Source organism: Elephantulus edwardii, unplaced genomic scaffold, assembly GCF_000299155.1.
Source record: "Elephantulus edwardii isolate Elephantulus edwardi_28Jun2011 unplaced genomic scaffold, EleEdw1.0 scaffold00007, whole genome shotgun sequence".
NCBI lineage: Eukaryota > Metazoa > Chordata > Mammalia > Macroscelidea > Macroscelididae > Elephantulus > Elephantulus edwardii.
In genome coordinates, this window is record NW_006399757.1 from 31,374,274 (window position 1) to 31,392,614 (window position 18,341).

Below are 18,341 nucleotides of genomic sequence, written 5' to 3' on the forward strand. Positions count from 1 at the left end.
AATCCAGAGATATATGTTCCAATGCAGTACCTGTTTTCCATAAATGGGTTTGGTAAGAGGAATGTTGTAAATGTGGACACATTTCCACTATTCCTCCTCCATGCCACGATATAGTGTTATTAGCTTGAGCAGTTATAAATCCATTGCCATCCTTACTCCAACTTTTTTTTTTAATTTAAATTTGTTATTAATTTCAGTGAAAATTTACAGAGGGTTTGGATTTCCATTCATTCATTGTTGTAGATTTCTCCCCTCCCAAGGCTCCCCCCACACCCCAGAACACTACCCTCTTGGAAAAGTAAAAGATTCTTTCATTGTTTTACAAACCCTCCCCCAGGTCCACTCCACCATGTAGCTATTGCTCTAGACTCCTGTGATGACAGAAATACCTAATCACATATCTCTTTTAAACCATTTTCTCCCTTCTCTGTTTCAGTGCAGTATACATTATTGAACCCATCTTAGTCTCTCCCCAAGCCCAAGGTCAGTCCCGTTCTGCAACAGTGGCACCATGCAATATTTGTCCTTTTGTGACTGGGATATTTCACTGCATTTATTTATTGTTATCAATTTCTCAAGAACTTAAAAAATGAGAACCCTGTAACAACTAAACTTTAGAATAAAAACACAAGGATACCAAGGAGAGATAGAGGATACAGCAGTTCACCTTTAAGTATCAGAGTGACTCCCATACTTTCCAGTAAGACGTAAATGTAATCTGGTTGAATATATTTAGTTTATCTACATAAATAGCATTTCTGTAGAAAGGAAAATGCTTAGCTTTTGAAGCATGGCAAAACCAAGCCTTAGCTAATCAGTAGACTTAGATGATTGTCTGATTCAAACTGAACAACGCTAATCCATCCCCACTCATTAATGTCTAGAACACTGAACATTACGTGTACCATTTAATTTTTTACAAAGTCTAGTTTTTCTAAATCTATATTTCATATGTTCCATATAGATGTTTGCAGCTGTTTTTCCTCATTTTAAAATGTACATTCTGAAGACATTCTCTAGTGCTATATCTTAACAGTGTTCTACTATAGTTCCTAGGGCTTTCAAAGGCCTATTTTAGTAGTGAATGGCCAGTCTTTTTCCTAGTCTTAATATGGTAGCTGTTCATTATTAGTACAACTGACAGACAAGTGCTGTATACAAAGAGTACATGACAAAGAAACACACACATATCAAAGCTATAAAAATCAGTAACATGCAGATCACTCCCCTACTATAAGGTCTGATAATTTGAATTTGAATAGTCATGCACATATTTAAAAATAAAATTGTGGTGTAGTATTATTAACATATTAACAACATGTAGGAGCAAGTCTCTTTTGGCTTAATTATGAAGTTTGAGGGCAAACAGTATTTTGAAATCTGAAACTTGTTATTTATTGTTAGCTGTCTCCCCTGACTCATGGTGTAACAACCTGACAGAATTGGAGAATTGTGGTCACAGTGTTTTAGCTAGATTTTTCAGATAGATCTACATAGTTAGGACTTTTTTCTAGTTTGTCTTAATCTGGGAGCTCCGTGGAAACCAGTTCAGCATCATAGCTGAACATGCAAAGGTCCACTGACAGACAGGTACGGCCTGCATGTAAGATGCGTTGGTCAGAATCCAACTCTGGTACTCCTGCATGAAACCTGAAAATTTTACTATTGCATTACTGCAGGCAGTGGTTGTAATAAGACATAAAAATACCTAATTTCTGTAACAACAGAAGTCACAGGTATTGCTTATATTCTTGAGTATCATGATTTTTCACATCCTTCTTCACCTGCCACCATGCAAATCCTTGCAGACTTTCTTCTTACCCTTCTTTTTCCTGGTAGTTAGAATTTTGGTTATATGAGTATTAAATGTTTATGTTATTAATGAAATGAATGCCTCTCACAATATATTGATGTATAGTATACTGTGATTCCCCTCAGTTAAATAAATCTCCTGTAAGCATATTTGAGCACATTAGATTATTATATCAATTTCATTTTCTCTGGACACCTTCTGATCTGCCCTTTTCTGCATTAATTGCTCTCTAGGCTTTCTGTATGGATGTGTGAACTTCCCCTTTACCACCATTCTAGGAGTTTTCTTTTTAGTTCCTCTTGATTTGAATTAATAAGATCATTGCTCTTTTGCTTTCTGGCTGCTGCTGTTTCTGATTAAATGAAGTGAAGTTATTTTGATTTAAAATTATTTTGTAAAAAATTATAATAAAATTTATATAATGCCGTTTGCTATGTCAGCATTTTCTTACCTGTAAAATTTGGTGATATTAATCACATTTGTCATTGTGCAACAGCTGTCACCACTAGTTCTAATTTTTCCATCACCCTTAACATAAATTGAGTAATGACTAAGGTGCACTTGATACAGACCATGGTCTTTGCATTTGCTTGCTATGCATCAGAAAGCTGGACAGTCACGAGGGATGATAGAAGGAGAGTTGATGCCTTTGAGCAGTGGTGCTGGAGAAGAGTATTGAATATACCATGAACTGCTAAGAAAACGAACAGGTTCGTCCTGGAGAGGGTGAAAGCAGGCTGCTCCATGGAGGCCAGGATTCTGAAGCTCTGTCTGACATCCTTTGGACATGTTGCAAGGAGAGACCAGTCCTTGTAGAGGGACGTCATGATTGGGAGGGTGGAGGGACAGCCCAGGAGAGGAAGACCCTCTCTGAGATGGATTGATTTAGTGACTGGGGTAATGGGAGTAGGTGTGTCAGAAAGAATGAGATTGGCAAGGGATAGAGCAGGATTTACAGCTGTTGTACTTAGGGTCGCTAGGAGTTGCGTGTGACTTGGCAACACATAACAACAACAAAGCAAGGAAAACTACTTTTAACTTCATGGACCAGCCTGTTAGTAAAGTTACTAACCACTAACTTTATTCTCTATGTGCATACCTATTCTAGATATTTCATGTAAGTTGTCTTTTTTTTTAAAAAGAAAAAACACACTTGAAAAACATTTATTATACTGGGATGTGTACATCCTACTGTTAAAGAAAAAGTTAAAAAAATAAAGAAAAAGTTAGCAAATTTGCTGGGACTATAACCTGTTTCACTGGTATAGACTAATGTTCAATACTGCTCAGTACAATTTCAAATTTGATAGGCTTTTAGTTAATCTTTACTCCATTTCTAAAAAGCTGATACAGAATTCAAAATACCACATAACAGTAAATGGTATTTGTTCCAAATATCTTAAGATCAGAAAGGAGTGTTAAAGAGATAAGCAAAACTTGGAAAACAAAGAGTTAAGATCACTCCCTTCACCCACAGCACATGATTGATACAGAAAAAATGTGGCCACACAAAAGCAAAGGGAAATAAGAGAAAGGAGAGCTCTTCTTCAGGAAGGTCTACAGAGTTGCAAATTATTTTGTGAAATGAAGATTGAAATGGGTTAAAATAGTGCTGCTTTGCATTAATTAACTTTATGAATTAAACACCTTTGCCCACTGTACTTTTGTCTTCTGGGAGAGATCGCAAACTTGGAATTAACTCATTCCTCTTTTCGCTGAACAAAGATGATCAACTAGTACATTCAAAGCCAAAACACCTGAACATATGAACAGAAATCATTAAGAAGGAATATTAATTGTTTTCTTAAAGTTGGATCTGCTACACTCCAGGCCTCAAAATGCTCACTGTTGACTTCTGAGGAAGTTGTCTATTTTTGATTGAATGACTTCACTCAGCATGTTTTCCCAGATAATCTATTGTGGTGTTAGCTTAAAAGTTGGCTTTTCTAGCCATTGTATTAGCCTCCTCTGATCTCCAGCTACTTTAACTGCAGACACATGGTCTTGCATATCATCAACAGCTGTGGGACTAGCATATGAGAGAGAGTGTGTTTCCTACAGTGAGCAGCAAGACTTGAGGCAGACAGGAGCAAGATGCTGGTGAGAGTGAGACCCTGTTTTGTTTTTTAATTTTATTTTATTATTTTTGTGTGAGTGTACCATCAAATAAGATCTGACTGGTACAGGAGGAGATTGTCCCTCCTTCCCCGGCAGAGCATCTGGTGGATTCGAATCGTGCGCCTCTGAGATTGTAGTTGCAGCTCCTTGCCACTAGGCCACCAGAGCTCCCCTGAGACCCTGTTGATGGTAGAGGGACTGTGGCATTGCTGTGGAGAAACTGAGTCAAGGTGCAACAGGGGGATTCCTGAAGTAAAGGCCACAGTTAAAGGTTTTGTTCTTCCTCAATGATGGAAGGAAAAGCCAACTGCTGAACTGAAACTGGAGGCTGGACTAATTGAGAACTTGTTCCTTGGGACAGCTGGGCTAAAACCTAGACTTGCATTGGGTGGTATTGTTTGCCTCTCCCACTCTCCACTGTACTTCCCTAATAAGCCCTCCTCTTGGTACCGCAACTATGAGTAAAGTCTTTGAATCAACAGTGAATATCAAACCCAGTGATTGATGGAAATAGGTGCAGAAGCATCGGGGGTTTCAAGTCTGACTTCACAGCTGTTTGCTGCTGTGTATATTATTGATGAAGAAAGTTCCCCATTTTGAAGCAGGCAGAAGGCAGACTTGGCCAACCTTACATTGCATCTGCTTCTTTTGCATCTATATTAAAGCTTTTATCAAGATTTCCTTTCTCTTATAGCTGAGCAGTATGACATTGCATACACACACCCACACCCATAGTTTGCACATCCATTCATCTGTTGATAGACATTTAAGTAATTTGCATCTTTTGATTGTTGTGAATAGTGCTGCAATAAACAGCGGTGTACAAATATGCATTTGCATTCCTGCTTAATTTATTTTGGCATTACTGAGTCATAGAATAATTTTTTAAGGAACAACCATGTAAAAAGTGTAAGATCAGTGTGAGAATGACTGCATCTGACCTTGGTTAACGCCACATAGCAGAACTGTTCCCATCAACAACATCTATAGGACAGAAGTAATTCCTATAAGCTTAGCATCTATTTCTACTAATTTTAACATCAGGCATCCCTACTAGGACTCTTTACTATTCTACTACTGAGTCTGAAATCTATGACAATGGCCACATAGGCTTCATAGAGCCATATTTAAGATTATACTTGCATTTATTAGGGAATTTAACAGGTTACAATTCAGGTTGGCAGCAGGATTAGCTCCTCAGTCAGGACAGCTTATTTAGCATGACTGCAGGTCCTTTGATCTTAAGCCTAGAGTTGCAGGATCATGTTACAGAATTCTTAGTCCTGCCAATTATGGTGTCTCCTCTCACAGTGTGTCTTCCCTCAAAGGCCCTTAACTCTGGCTCCATGGGTTAACAGTCCCTTTGCCTGGTCCATCTCGTGTTGGTCTCAGATTCTCCACTCTTGACTGTTGTTCCTGGTTTGACTGATTCAGGAATCTCTGGCCAGAAAGACATCAGCTACAGTCTCTCCTTCCTTGCTGTGAGATTCCCATCTTCTGCTGGTTAGTTTAAATCTGATGGGATGGGGGAAAAACAGTTCCATCATGAGTCACATACACATATGCTATTTCATATCAGTTTTAAAGACTGTTGTTGTGTGCTGTCTAGTCGCTTGCAACTTACAGTGATCCTATGCACAATAGCTTGGAACCCTTCCCTATCCTAAGCCAGTCTCACTATCTCTGACAATCTGACCCCATTACCTTCGTCACTGTGTCAGTTAATCTCATCCAGGGTGTTCCTCCTCTCCTTTGCCGTCCTGCCAAGTATGATGTCCTTCTCCAAGGGCTGTTCCCTCTGGCAACATGCCCAAGGTTTGTCAGATGGAGCTTTAAAATCCTTGCCTCCGAGGAATAATTTGGTATCACTCTCTCTGGACAGACCTGTTTGTTCTCGTTAGTCCATGTACAATACACCAACACCACAACTGAAAGGCATTGATTCTTCTTCAGTTACTCTTATTCATTGTCCCACTCTCTGATGCATAGCAACTAATTGAAACGACCATGGGCTGAATCAGGCACACCTTAGTCTGTAGTCTGATATCCTAACTCTTCAGCACTCTGGAGAGGTCCCTTGACAGCAGATTTTTCCAGTGCAATTCATCTTTTGATTTCCTGACTGCTAGTGCCAAGAGTGTTGGTTGTGGCACCAAGCAAGTTGAAATTGTTAGCAATCTCAATCTCTTCAATCTATCATGATGCTCCTGATTGGTTCAGTTGTGAGAATCTTTTTTTGATGTTAAGCTTCAATTCATATTGAAGACTACAGTCCTTGACTTTCTGCAGCAGATACTTCAGGTATTGCAGGTGGTTGATGAATCTTTCTCCAATTCTGATGTTGCATTAAAGTTCAGCCTCCTGAATCCACATATAGATCGAAAAGGTATCTCTAATGCACTTTTTTCTTGATTTTGAACCATGCAGTGTTTCCTCACTTTGTTTTGAGGACTGCTTCCTTGTACAAGTATAGGTTTTGCATGAGCAGAAGCAAGAGTTTAAGGTGCACCTAATCTAAGTTATGGTGTTTTCAGTTGCTTTCTCTATTAGTGCCTTTGAATTGTGCTGGAGAAGAGTCCCAAATAAACTGCCAAAAAAGCAAACAAATCTTAGAGAAAGTGCAACCAGGGTGTTCCTTGGAGACAAGGATGGTGAAACTTTGTTCCACATGCTTTGGCATGTTTTCAGGAGAGACCAGCCCTGGGGTGGGGGGTGGGGGGTGGGGAGGAATCATGCTGGAAAAGATGGAGAGTCAGAAAGAAAGATCTAACACAAAATGTATTGACACAAGGACTCTATGGGTTCAGGTGTATCAGAGCTAGTGAGAGCGGTGCAGTACATGGCAAGGTTTAACATCTGTTATTCTTGTGCTACCTATGAGTCACAGTTGACTTGATGGCACCTAACAAAACATTTTCTTTCCTAGCCCTGCCAAGTGGTGAACGTAAAAATCAATGACTGGGAAAGCTGTTATAGACAATAAAAGCATTGCTTCACAATCAGCAAACTCTTCTCCACAGCGGCTATACCATAAAATCCTTTTATGAAACGCTATTTTCTTTTAGGCTACTTTTAGTGTCTTCTGTTTGTCTTTTCACTCTTCAGACATTTCACAAATTATCTTTGGGTTTAATTTATAAGTTATTGTGCTTTTAAAAAAAATTATTAATTTTAATGAAAGTTTACAGAGACTTAGGGTTTCCAGTCATTCATTGTTGTATTTTTCTCCCTGCCCACCTCCTTCCTCCAATTTACTCTTCTCCTTGAAAAGAAAAACTCTTATCATTGTTTTGTAATCCCTCCCCCCAAGTCCACTCCACTATTCAGCCTTCACTCTGGACTCCTGTCATGACAATACTACCTATTCATATATCCCTTTTAAACAGTTCTCTCCCTTGTCTGTTTCAATGCAATATACATCATTCCTCTCCCCTCTTTTTCTGTCTTCCCTCAACCCCAATGTCAGTCCCACTCTACAATAGTGGCATTATGCAGTATTTGTCCTTTCGTGACTGAGATATTTCACTCAGCATAATGTCCTTCAGGGTCATCTATTTTGCATAATATTTCATGAGTTCCTTGTTTTTCAGTGCTGTATTCCTTTGTTTGAATATACCAGAGCTTCTCTATCCATTCGTTTATTGATGGGCAATTAGGTTGTTTCCAGCTCTTTGCTATTGCGAACAAAGCCACCATAAACGTGGGTGTGCACGTTGTGCTTTTAAGTTTAGAGACTGATGTTTTTCAGTTTTAGATTTTTTTCTTGAGGTATATATTTTGAGATTTTAAATTTAATTTTTCCTCTCCTCACTCTTTATTGTATCGTCTCTAGAGTTCCTACTTTGAACACTTTTGAAGATTTAAAAAAAATCTGTTTTCTACTTTGTCTTTTTAGTTTAGTTAATGCTCTTCTCTAACTATTGTAACTTTTAAAAAATTTTTTTTATTATTAATTTCAAAGAGAATTTACAGAGACTTTGGATTTCAATTCATTCATTGTTGTACTTTTTTCCCCTCCCAACCCTCTCCCCCCAGTACACTCCCCTTTTGGAAAAGTAAAAGAAAAATTCTTTCATTGTTTTACAATCCCTCCCTCCTATTTTAAGTTTCTTAACCTTACACTCTCTAACCCTGCTGTTACCAACCTCATAAGATGGTGGTTAGTGTTGTTATGTGGCATCAGGTTGGAATTGACTATAGCAGAGCCTCCAGTGGGTTTGTATAGGCGGAGATTGCCTGTCTCACTTCCTCACATAAGGTGGAGCCTTAAACCAGTGTGTGTGCGTGCACACGTATGTGAAGTACTTAAAATACTGGTGTGTAATTGTTAAGTGCATGGCTTCTAAATAAAAGGTTTGTAGTTGGGACTCACCTCATAACTCTGTAAAAGGACACACCTGACCCTCTGCTCCTGTAAAATTACAGTCCAGAAAACCCTGTGGAATAGTTCTACTCTGCTACATAGGTTTGCTTTCTATCACTTGAAGTCACTTTCACAGCACCTAGTCACAGCACAGCATATGTTTTGAACCCTTCTTTTCCTACCTCATAGAGTGGAGGATTAAATAATTTTTATATAAAGTTCTTAGAATTGTGCCTGGCATGTAGTAAAGTACTGAATGACTGTTTAGTTTCTTAACAAATGGTTGTTTTGTTTTTATAATTTTTTTATTGTAATTTTAATGAAAGTTTACAGAAAACTTGGATTTCCATTCATTGTTGCACATTTTCCTCCCTCCCCACCACGTTTGCTTTTCTTTTTAAAAATTTCATTCATTGTTGCACAGTGCCCCCCCTCCCCCCTCGCTATGCATCTCTTATTCTGGACTGTTGTGGTGCAAATAATGCCCAATTATATATTCATTTTAAACAGTTCTTTCCTTCATCTGTTGCAATGCAGGTTCATAATTTACCCCCTCTTTTCTTAAGTTTTCTCCCAATCCCCAATATAACAAATGATGGATTGTAACAAATGATGGATTTTAAGGACGGATTTTTTAAAAATAGAGATTCTAGGACTGATTTGCTGTATGACCCCACTCAAGTCCCTTACACTCTTTATAACCCATTTTTGTCATATTTTCCCTCCTTCAGCCCACCCTGCAATGTATTCCTTGTTTGAGACTGTTGTCAAACATTTAATGCCTAATCATATATTCCTTTTGGACAGTTCTTCCACTCTGTCCTAATGCTGTATTCATTATCTTTCTACTCTTTTCCCATTCTCTTCCCAATCTACCCCTATATTGGTCCTATTTTATAACAGCAAATACAGCAATATTATGCAAATATATAATGTTTGTATTTTTATAACAGATATTTCACTCAGCATAATATCCTCCTGGCTGTCCGTGTTGTGTAGTGTTTTACAAGTTCATTGTTTTTCATTGCTGTGTAATATTCCATTTTGTGAATGTACCAGTTTTCCCATCCAGTCATTCGTTGATGGAGTTGCTTCTGTCTCTTTACTTTTGTGAATAATGCAACAGTAAACATGGTGTGCATACATCTGTTTGTGTCATGGCTCTGGTTTCTTTAGGGTATATTCCCAGTAGTGGAATTGCTGGGTCAAATGGTATTTCTGTTTCTAATTGAGAAAGCAGTAGATCACCTTCCAAAGTGGCTCTGCCATTTTACACTCCCACCAGCAGTGAATAAGAGTTCCAGTCTTCCGCACTGTTGAACTTTGCTATTGCTGCTGGGCCATCTGTAAAATTTTAAGAAGCTCTACATCTCAGATGCTTATGAAAGTCAAATGAGAATGTTAATGCTTTGGGTAAGCTTTCTGTAGAATTAATAGTTACTACTTTAATCTTTCAAATATAGAACTTTTTAGTTTGAAAGAAACAATGACTGCATTTTTAGAATTCCTTTTAAGAGTATTTGACTAAATGTGATTGCTTCTTGAAAACTATATTACTAGTTGAACTTGAGCTTAATTCTAATGCTGTCTTTTAAGCATGCTATTTCTTAATGATCATCTCTTGCTATATCAAGGACAAGAAATGAAAATATTTATCTTATGAAAAACTCGTGCTTTACTTCAGATTTGTGTTAATGCAATTACTTAAGAATAGTGCTATTACTAGCTTTAACCCATAGAGTATTTATTGGAAGTTATTTAATTATTATGAGTTTAGAAAAAAACCTCACTTTTTTGTTTTTCTCAGTAATATGTAAATTATAATTGTTAGCTTAATTTTGTTAATGGTGGCTTTTTTTTTTTTAAGGTTTTTGGATTCAAAGCATAAAAACCATTACAAGATATACAATCTGTAAGTATATTTTTTATGTATTTACAAGTATCTTCTAAAATAATTCTTAGATGGAAGTTACATCCTTTTAAGATATAAAGAAAAAGCAAGGTGCATTTTAACAGAATAAAAGTATCAGGTCAAAAAGTTTGATTGAGAGCATTGATTGATTATTTAGGAAGTGTAGCAAAGAAAAGTATCTCGACATTGATCTGTTTTCAGTGACTTGGCATCTAGCCCATCTTTGAGCTTATAACTATAGGGTAATTAAAAGTATAATTCAAGTTGGACTTCTGTTAAATCATTGGTATCATCTTTCGTGGAGGTAGACTGCAGAGTTGATAAAATTGTATGTATTCAGTGTCTTCAGGTCTATTGGTAGAGGTATTAGGATATTCTCTTAACTACATGTAACATAATTAAGTTGATTAAAGTTATTGAATTGAGTGGTTTATCTGTGGCAGTGTTGAATTTGATAGAGCTAACTGACCTTATGTTGGGTTTTTCTCTCCCCTTTTGACTTTAAGAATAGAGATGTGAAAAGGAAAGAATGGGGAAAAAATGGGGGAAAGTACTTTACCACTTTGACCTTGAAGATTATTTTTCCTATGTCAGATACTGGCCATTTGATAATTTTTTTGTTGGTGATGTTAAAGAATAATGTAAGAAATGTATTATTTTTCTCTGTGTATTAGTTTTCTATTTTAAATTTCCTATTTATTGACAGATTATGCTATGCTGTTGTTGACAGATTATGCTATAGGAAAGAAAATTTAATGTTGGAGATATATATACATATACTGGATCACTGCTACAATTTCTTTAATTTATTTATCGTCTCTCAGAACAAGATTGTGTTCAGCCTTTAGTAGACATTTGCATCATCACACGAAAAGAATGAAAGATTTTGTGTCTTGTTAGTGTATTATGGCATGTTGCCTTTTTTGTCTTTATTATACTTAGCTTTCTGCTTTCACAAAACTTTGTAAGTAATGAGAATGGAATAGATACCAAAATTTTTACTCCTATTGAGTTTTCAGGAGCCCTGGTGGCACAGTGGTTAAGTGCTCAGGTGTTAACTGAAAGGACTGTGGTTCAAACCCACTAGTCAGTTTATGGATTAAAACCCCTTTCCATTTGTTCCTGTAAAAATTGCAGTTGAGGCTAACCCTCTAGAGCAATTCTTTTTTCCTGTATGTCAGAATTGATTCTGTTGCACACAACAGCAGTGAGTTTTCAAGAGCCCCAGAGTATGGAGTAAATGATTTCTCACATGGAAGATCAAAAGATTGATGGTTAGAATGGATCCCAGTGGGTCCCAGGAAAAAGCTATAGATCTACTTCCAAAAATTCATAGCTATGAAAACTAGGAAGTGTAGTTCTCTGAAAACAAGGAGTTACTAAGACCAGCACTACATGGCAGTGATTTTGCTTTCCAGTGATTTTTTTCCCTCTCTCTTTAAATCACAGGGTACCAAACACGCTAGACACTAGAAAGCATGTTGGAATACAGAAATTACTGAAGATAATATCTACCCTGCATTTGTTTCTTATAAAACTTATTGGCAGTGAATAAATTGTTGATCGTGCAAAATTCTATCATTCTGTCTCTAGCCTCATTTCTGTCACCAAGTCCATGCTTTCCAACTACTGATTCTTCTTTTCTGTTCCCGACTTTTGCATTCTAGTCATCCATTATTATTAATACATCTTGATTGCATGTTTGATCGATCTCTGACTGCAAAAGTTGGTAGAAATCTTCTGTTTCCGCTTCTTTGGCTCTTGTTGGTGCATATATCTGAATGATAGTGGTATTCATTGGACTTCCTTGTATGTGTATAGATATTATCCTGTCACTCACAATATTGTATTTCAAGATGGATCTAGAAATGACTTTTTTAACTATGAAAGCAACCCCCTTCTTCCTCACCTTTTCATCTCCAGCATAGTAAATCATATGATTGTCAGACTCATGCCAGTGCATCTCATCTTGCCAATACCTAGTATGTCAATATTCATGTGTTCCTTTCTTCCTTAACAATATCCAATTTTGCTATATTCATGGTTCTTACATTCAGTGTTCCAATCACTAGTGTCAGGTTACAGCTGTTTCTTTGGTGTCTTCCATACTTGCAAGCTCTGCCTCATTTGCCCTGTCTGCTAGTCTAAGCGTGTTATATTGTACTTAGAGTTTCCCAAGGCCTATTATTTTGGAAGTGGATGGCTAATCCTTCTTCCTAGTCTGTCTTAACCTGAATGTTCAGATTTAGAACAGTATCTGACAGACAAGCATTTTACGGAAAAAAGCAGATGAAAGATTTTTACAAAGGTGTTAGACTGTGTGGACCACAGCAAACTGTGGCAAACTGAGAATAGGAATCTTAGAACACTTGTTTGTGCGTATGTGAGACCTATACTTGAACCATGAGGCAGAGCAAGGAAACACTGCATAGGTCAAAATTGGGAAGGATGTATGCAAGGTCTGTATCCTGTCTCCATACCTTTTCAGTCTATATGCAGAATAGATTATCTGGGAGGCTGGGCCCTGTGGCATTGGGATTTGTGGAATACTCATCAACAATCTGCATTATGCAGATGATTCAACCCTGCTTGCTGAAAATGAGGAGGACTAGAAGTGCTTGCTACAGAAGGTCAAGGACTGCAGCCTTCAATATGGCTTGAAGCTCAATATCAAGAAAAAAAAAAGATTCTCACCACTGTACCAACTGGCAGCATGATGGATGGTGAAGAAATTGAGATTGTAAACAGCTTTAGTTTGCTTGGCTCCACAATCAACAGTCTTGGCACCAGCAGCCAGAAAGTTAAAAAATGAATTACATTGGGAAAGTCCTCTCTAAAATACTGAAGAGCAATGATGTCAATCTGGAGACTAAGGTGCTCTTGATCCAGGCCATAGTCTTTGCAATCACTTGCTGTGCATCTGGCCAATCACTAGGTATAATAGAAGGAGAATTGATGCCTTTGAGTTGTGGTGTTGGAGAAGAGTATTGGTTATACTATGGAGTGCTAAGAGAATGGACAAATTTGTCCTACAGATGGTGAAACCAGGCTGCTCCTTGGAGGCAAGGATTCTGAAGCTTTTTCTGACCTGCTTTGGGCATGTTGCAAGGAGGGACGAGTCCTTGGAGAGGGACATCATGCTTGGGAGGGTGGAAGGGCAGCACAGGAGAGGAAGACCCTCTCTGAGATGGATTGATTCAGTGACTGGGGTAATGGGGTTAGATGTATCAGAGACGGTGAGATTAGCACAGGATCGAGCAGGGTTTAGGGCTGTTGTACATAGGGTTGCTATGAGTCACAGGCGACTCAACAGCACATAACAACAACAATAATGACATACTACCCTCATGTAATGTATAGTCTAATGAAAAGTAGACACATAAGATGTTGGTAATATACCCAAGGAAATAGAGAAAGGAAATAGTCAACTGATAATTAGTCAGTAGGGGTTGATTTAGGCCTAGAATGAGAGGAAATGACTGTTCAGGCAGAGGGATTGGCATGCAAGAAGCTTGTCATTGTAGCATTGTTTGGGATATAGCACCGTGATCCATTGTGATTACATTTAAGAGTTGTGTATGTGTATGATGATGGTGGTAATAGCAAATGAGGTTAAATAAATAAAAATTAGGTAGCAATTGAAGTTTAGATCCCTATTTACAGAGCACTTTCTTTTTTTCTCAATAACTTTTTCCTACATTGAGCCACCTTGCAATTGTTACATGTGATTTTTGAAGTATATAGCACAAAATTTTGTACTTTTTAAACAAGTAATTAAAATGTAATTTATCTCCACCACCAAAAAGGAGAGGGACAAAAGCTGTCAAATGGTAGAGTCCATTTAAGGAGTCAGTTTAGTCTTGGCATCTTAAGATTGGTGCTTTAAGGAAATTCAGAAGTGAGGTAAAAAGACACTAATTACAAAATTTACCCCTTTCAATATTTATTCGTATATTAAATTATATTGAAGGAAACTGTTTTCATACCTCTATGCAGCTTTTCCTTGCTTCCAGAGTAGACTTAGAGTCAAGATATTATTGTTAAAAATCACTTAAGATTATGGCATTGACTTGGTGTTGACAGTGGAGTTAACCTGGTAGCCTGAATGTCTGTTTTATTTTTGTATTTCCAGACATTAGATTTCCAGGTTAATGAGCTATCTCTTTTTTAGTTAAGAGTAACTTTCAGCGCATATGTTTTAATTTCACTTCTCCATTTAATGAGATTACAGACTTTCAGAACTAGAGAGAGAGTACCTGAATGAGATAATTTAGACGAACCTTCTCATTTTGCAGATGTGGAATCTGAGACCTAGAGAAGTTAAGTGAGTTGAACAAGGTCACACAGGTACATTTGGTAGCAGATCACACTGTTTATTCCCTTTTCATTTTGAGTTTTGTTTTAAACCTCCCAAATTGACTCACTCCAGATGTTTGTAGAACTACCAGTTGTAGCATGTCTTAATTTTTGATACTATTTTTCCAATATTCTTCACCTTCTATTAGACTTATGAATCTGAGTAAGTCATCCATTTGATTAGTGAATACTTCTGTTTTATTACTTTATGTGTAGTTTATTTTCATGGAATATATATATGTTTGCATATATATGGAAAGATCTTAAAATGTTTTCACCTTGCATACTCTTAATAGTATATTCATATGTATGAATGATTGAAATGCCAATATGATTTGTAAACACTCAAATAATTTTTAAAAACTATTATAACAAGTAGTATGTTCAATTTTTATGGCAATTCTGATAAACATGGATTAAGAGTTCCCTTCAAGAGGAGGTTCTGATGATTAAGATACCTATTTTATATTTTAAGTCATAATTTTATTTAGGCATTTAAGAAATTATTTTTAAAAAGGGCAAAATTACCCACGTATTACTAACAAAATCCAGTATAGTAATCAAGAACACTGAATTTAATCAGTTTCTTTTGTATAGATGTCTCTATTTAATTTTTGAGGGGATAAATAATAATATTAAGTATATATGTAGCTCTTGCCTTTGGTGAACTTTTATATTGTTTGGGTACTAATTTTTAAAATTTTCCCTTGTTACACTATCATATATTTGATTTGTGTATTCTTTCATACTATGATCAACATTTACAACTTATTTGTGAAAATTTTTATTGATAATTGCTTCATGAAGAGAGGAACAGCATGCCTGTCAAATTTTTTTAGAAACTTTTATATTAATTTTAATCCCTTTTTTCACTTTTTATCTATAGTGTCATAAAAATTGCCTTTTAGTACTTCGTTTCCCTTGTTACATATAATGTATGAGATGCAATAATAAAAAGTAAAAATCTTTTGAATATAAGGAAGTAGTTACATTTACCTAATACTTGTTCTAGGCAGATCCCATTTGTTGATTGTGTATCTTTGATTTTGGTTTGTGAAAAGATTTGTTTCATCCTTACCACACAACATTGAAAAGAAAATTTTGTGAGTGTGTGACAGAAGGCAATTACTTATCAGGGAAGGATTTAATGAGGAAGAAAGTCTTCATCCTTTTTATCAGCCCCCTCCCCAGGGGCACTTGCATCATTACTAGTCTGAGTATATACTCTCATATATTCATTATACTTCCTTGTAAGTTTATATAGCAGTTTTTCATCCCCACTGTTTGTTGATTTTTTTATGCCAAATACTATTGTAAGAAGTCTTACTTTGACTAAAGTTTAGTATTGTTTTTAAAACAATTGTATGCTTTCAAATTTTAAGTAGTAGTGTAGAACAGTAGTAGAAGACATCTAGCTTTGAAATGTGGAGTAAGTAGTGTGTGTGTGTGTGTGTGTGTGTGTTGCCTTTGAGAAAAAAAAACAAACTTTCTGATTAGGTGATGCTGGGTTTGAGTCCTGCCTCTGCCATGTGAACATTGTTGCTTAGGACAGATTTATTCAGTGCCCTTCTGAATTTTAGCTTTTTCAACTGTAAAGTAAAAATGATACTAACTATTATCATATGCCTGTGAGAATGAACCATATAAGAGGAACTCCTTAGTAAGATGTGCACATACCCAGTGGTAGTGTAATTTTAGAATCTATAACATTCTAATCTCCTGAGAAAGTTTGGAAACTTTAGAGAACTGAAGCCACATGATATTAAAAATGTTTTAGTTGTTCTTATCCTATGTCTTTTTTATTCTTTGTGCCTGATCATTATTTTGCTTCTTTTGTGGCTTCATTATGAATTCTTTACAGTTGACCATGTCTCTTTTCTGATCTGTAACAAATAAGTTGTAAAATGTGATTATTGTTCAGATGTCATCTTCTTACCTGCCATAAAAATACTTTCTTATCAGTACAAATGAAATATTTAGTAAGGATGCAAATATGCACGTCATTGCTAAGTATTTTTTTTTTCTTAGCAAAATTCAGTAAACTAAAAATGCAAAACTTTGCTTCATTTTGAGCAGTAGTATTTTAAATCTGAACTATTAGAACTTTGGGTATATTGCAAGATGCCCAATCCTTGAAGGAGGACATCATGCTTGGAAGGGTGGAGGAAGACCCTGAATAAGATGGATTGACTCAGTGACTAGGGTAATGGGGTATGTGTGTCAGACAAAAAGGTTGGCTCAAGATATAGCAGAGTTCAGAGTTGTGCATAGGATTACTGGGTTTCTGTGGATTGAAAGTGACATGATGTCACATAAACATAATAACCTATAAGAAACCAGTGAATTGCAACTTGTTTGTAATTAATTAGTTCAACTTCATGTGAATTTGTTTTAAAATTTGTTGTTATTGTTGTTTCGACCCTATGCACAACAGCTCTGAACACTGTTTTATCCTGAGCCAACTTTATTATCTTTGACACACCAACTTTCATTACTCCAGTCACAGAGTCAGTCCATCTCTCTCAAGGGGCTTCTTCTCTGTGCTGTCCCTTCACCCTTCCAAGCATGATGTCCCTCTCCAAGGAATAGTCCTTCCTTGCAATGTGCCCAAAGTATGTCAGATGGAGCTTCAGAATCCTTGAGCAGCCTAGTTTCACCCTCTCCAGGACGAACCTGTTTTTTCTCCTAGCAGTCTATGATATATTCAGTACTCTTCTTCAGCACCACAGCTCAAAGACATTGATTCTCCTATCATCTCTAGTCATTGTCCAGTTCTCTGTTGCATAGCAAGTAATTGTGAAGACCATCACCTGGGTCAAACACACCTTAAGTCTCCAGACTGACTTTGTTGCTTTTCAGTACCCTGGAGAGGTCCCCGACAGGAAACTTTCCCAGTGCAGTTCGTCTTTTATTTTCCTGAGTTGCGGTGTCAAGAGCGATGATTGTGGAGCCAAGCAAACTGAAGCTACTAACAGTCTCAATCTCTTCACTGTCATGCTGCCAATTAGAAAAAGTATTTGGCTTTTTTTAGTATTTCTGCATTAAAACTCAGGGATTTCTGGTGCCTTAGTGGTAAGGAAATGGACTGCCAATGCAAAAGTACACAGTTTGCACTCATTAGCTTGCTGCGCTGGAGAAAGATGAGCAGTCTTCTCCCATAGGATTTACTGCCTCTAAAAACCTGCTTACGGGTCAGCAAAATGTTGGTTAGGACTTGATAGTACTCAACATACAACACCCACATTATAACTCAGCCTACAAACTCATATTTGAGATTCTCAAGGTCAGTTTTATTTCAGCATTCAGAATGGTTTTGAGAAAATAAAGATGAAAGCATAGAATGTATATGACATAATACTCTAATGGGGTTTGGGATAATACCCAGAGTAAACTTAATTTTTTACTTCAGTGCGTAAATGAGGACTCCAGTCTCATAATTCTCCATGTCTCATAACCTCAGATCAGGTTCTGCAACAGGTGAAATTGTCGTAATTTGAGAGAAGTCTCTAGTGGTGAGGAGTTAAACTGACAGCCAGAAGGCACATGTTGTGAATGCACCGCTTAGTAGGACAGAGAGGGACAGTCTTCTCTTATGTGATTTACCACCTTTGAAAACAGCTGGAGGCTTAGCTGTGAGCGGGTTCTGACTCCGTGGCTCATGAAAACAACAACAAGCAACCATTTGGATTTTAGAATTATGGAGTCAAGAGCCTTGTTTTTTTGTAAGAGGCTGATTTTTTTATTTAAAATTATTTTTCACAAATTTAGTCATTACTGGT

The 18,341-nt window shown here is 36.9% G+C and overlaps 1 protein-coding gene across 1 annotated transcript in view; it reads left to right on the top strand.

Annotated features, from left to right (window-relative positions):
- PTEN (phosphatase and tensin homolog) overlaps window positions 1–18,341 on the top strand; it is a 93,273-nt gene that overhangs the window by 41,285 nt on the left and 33,647 nt on the right. The window contains exon 3 of the mRNA XM_006880317.1: window positions 10,162–10,206. Coding sequence (XP_006880379.1) covers window positions 10,162–10,206 — 45 coding nt within the window. The remainder of the gene's footprint in view (window positions 1–10,161; window positions 10,207–18,341) is intronic.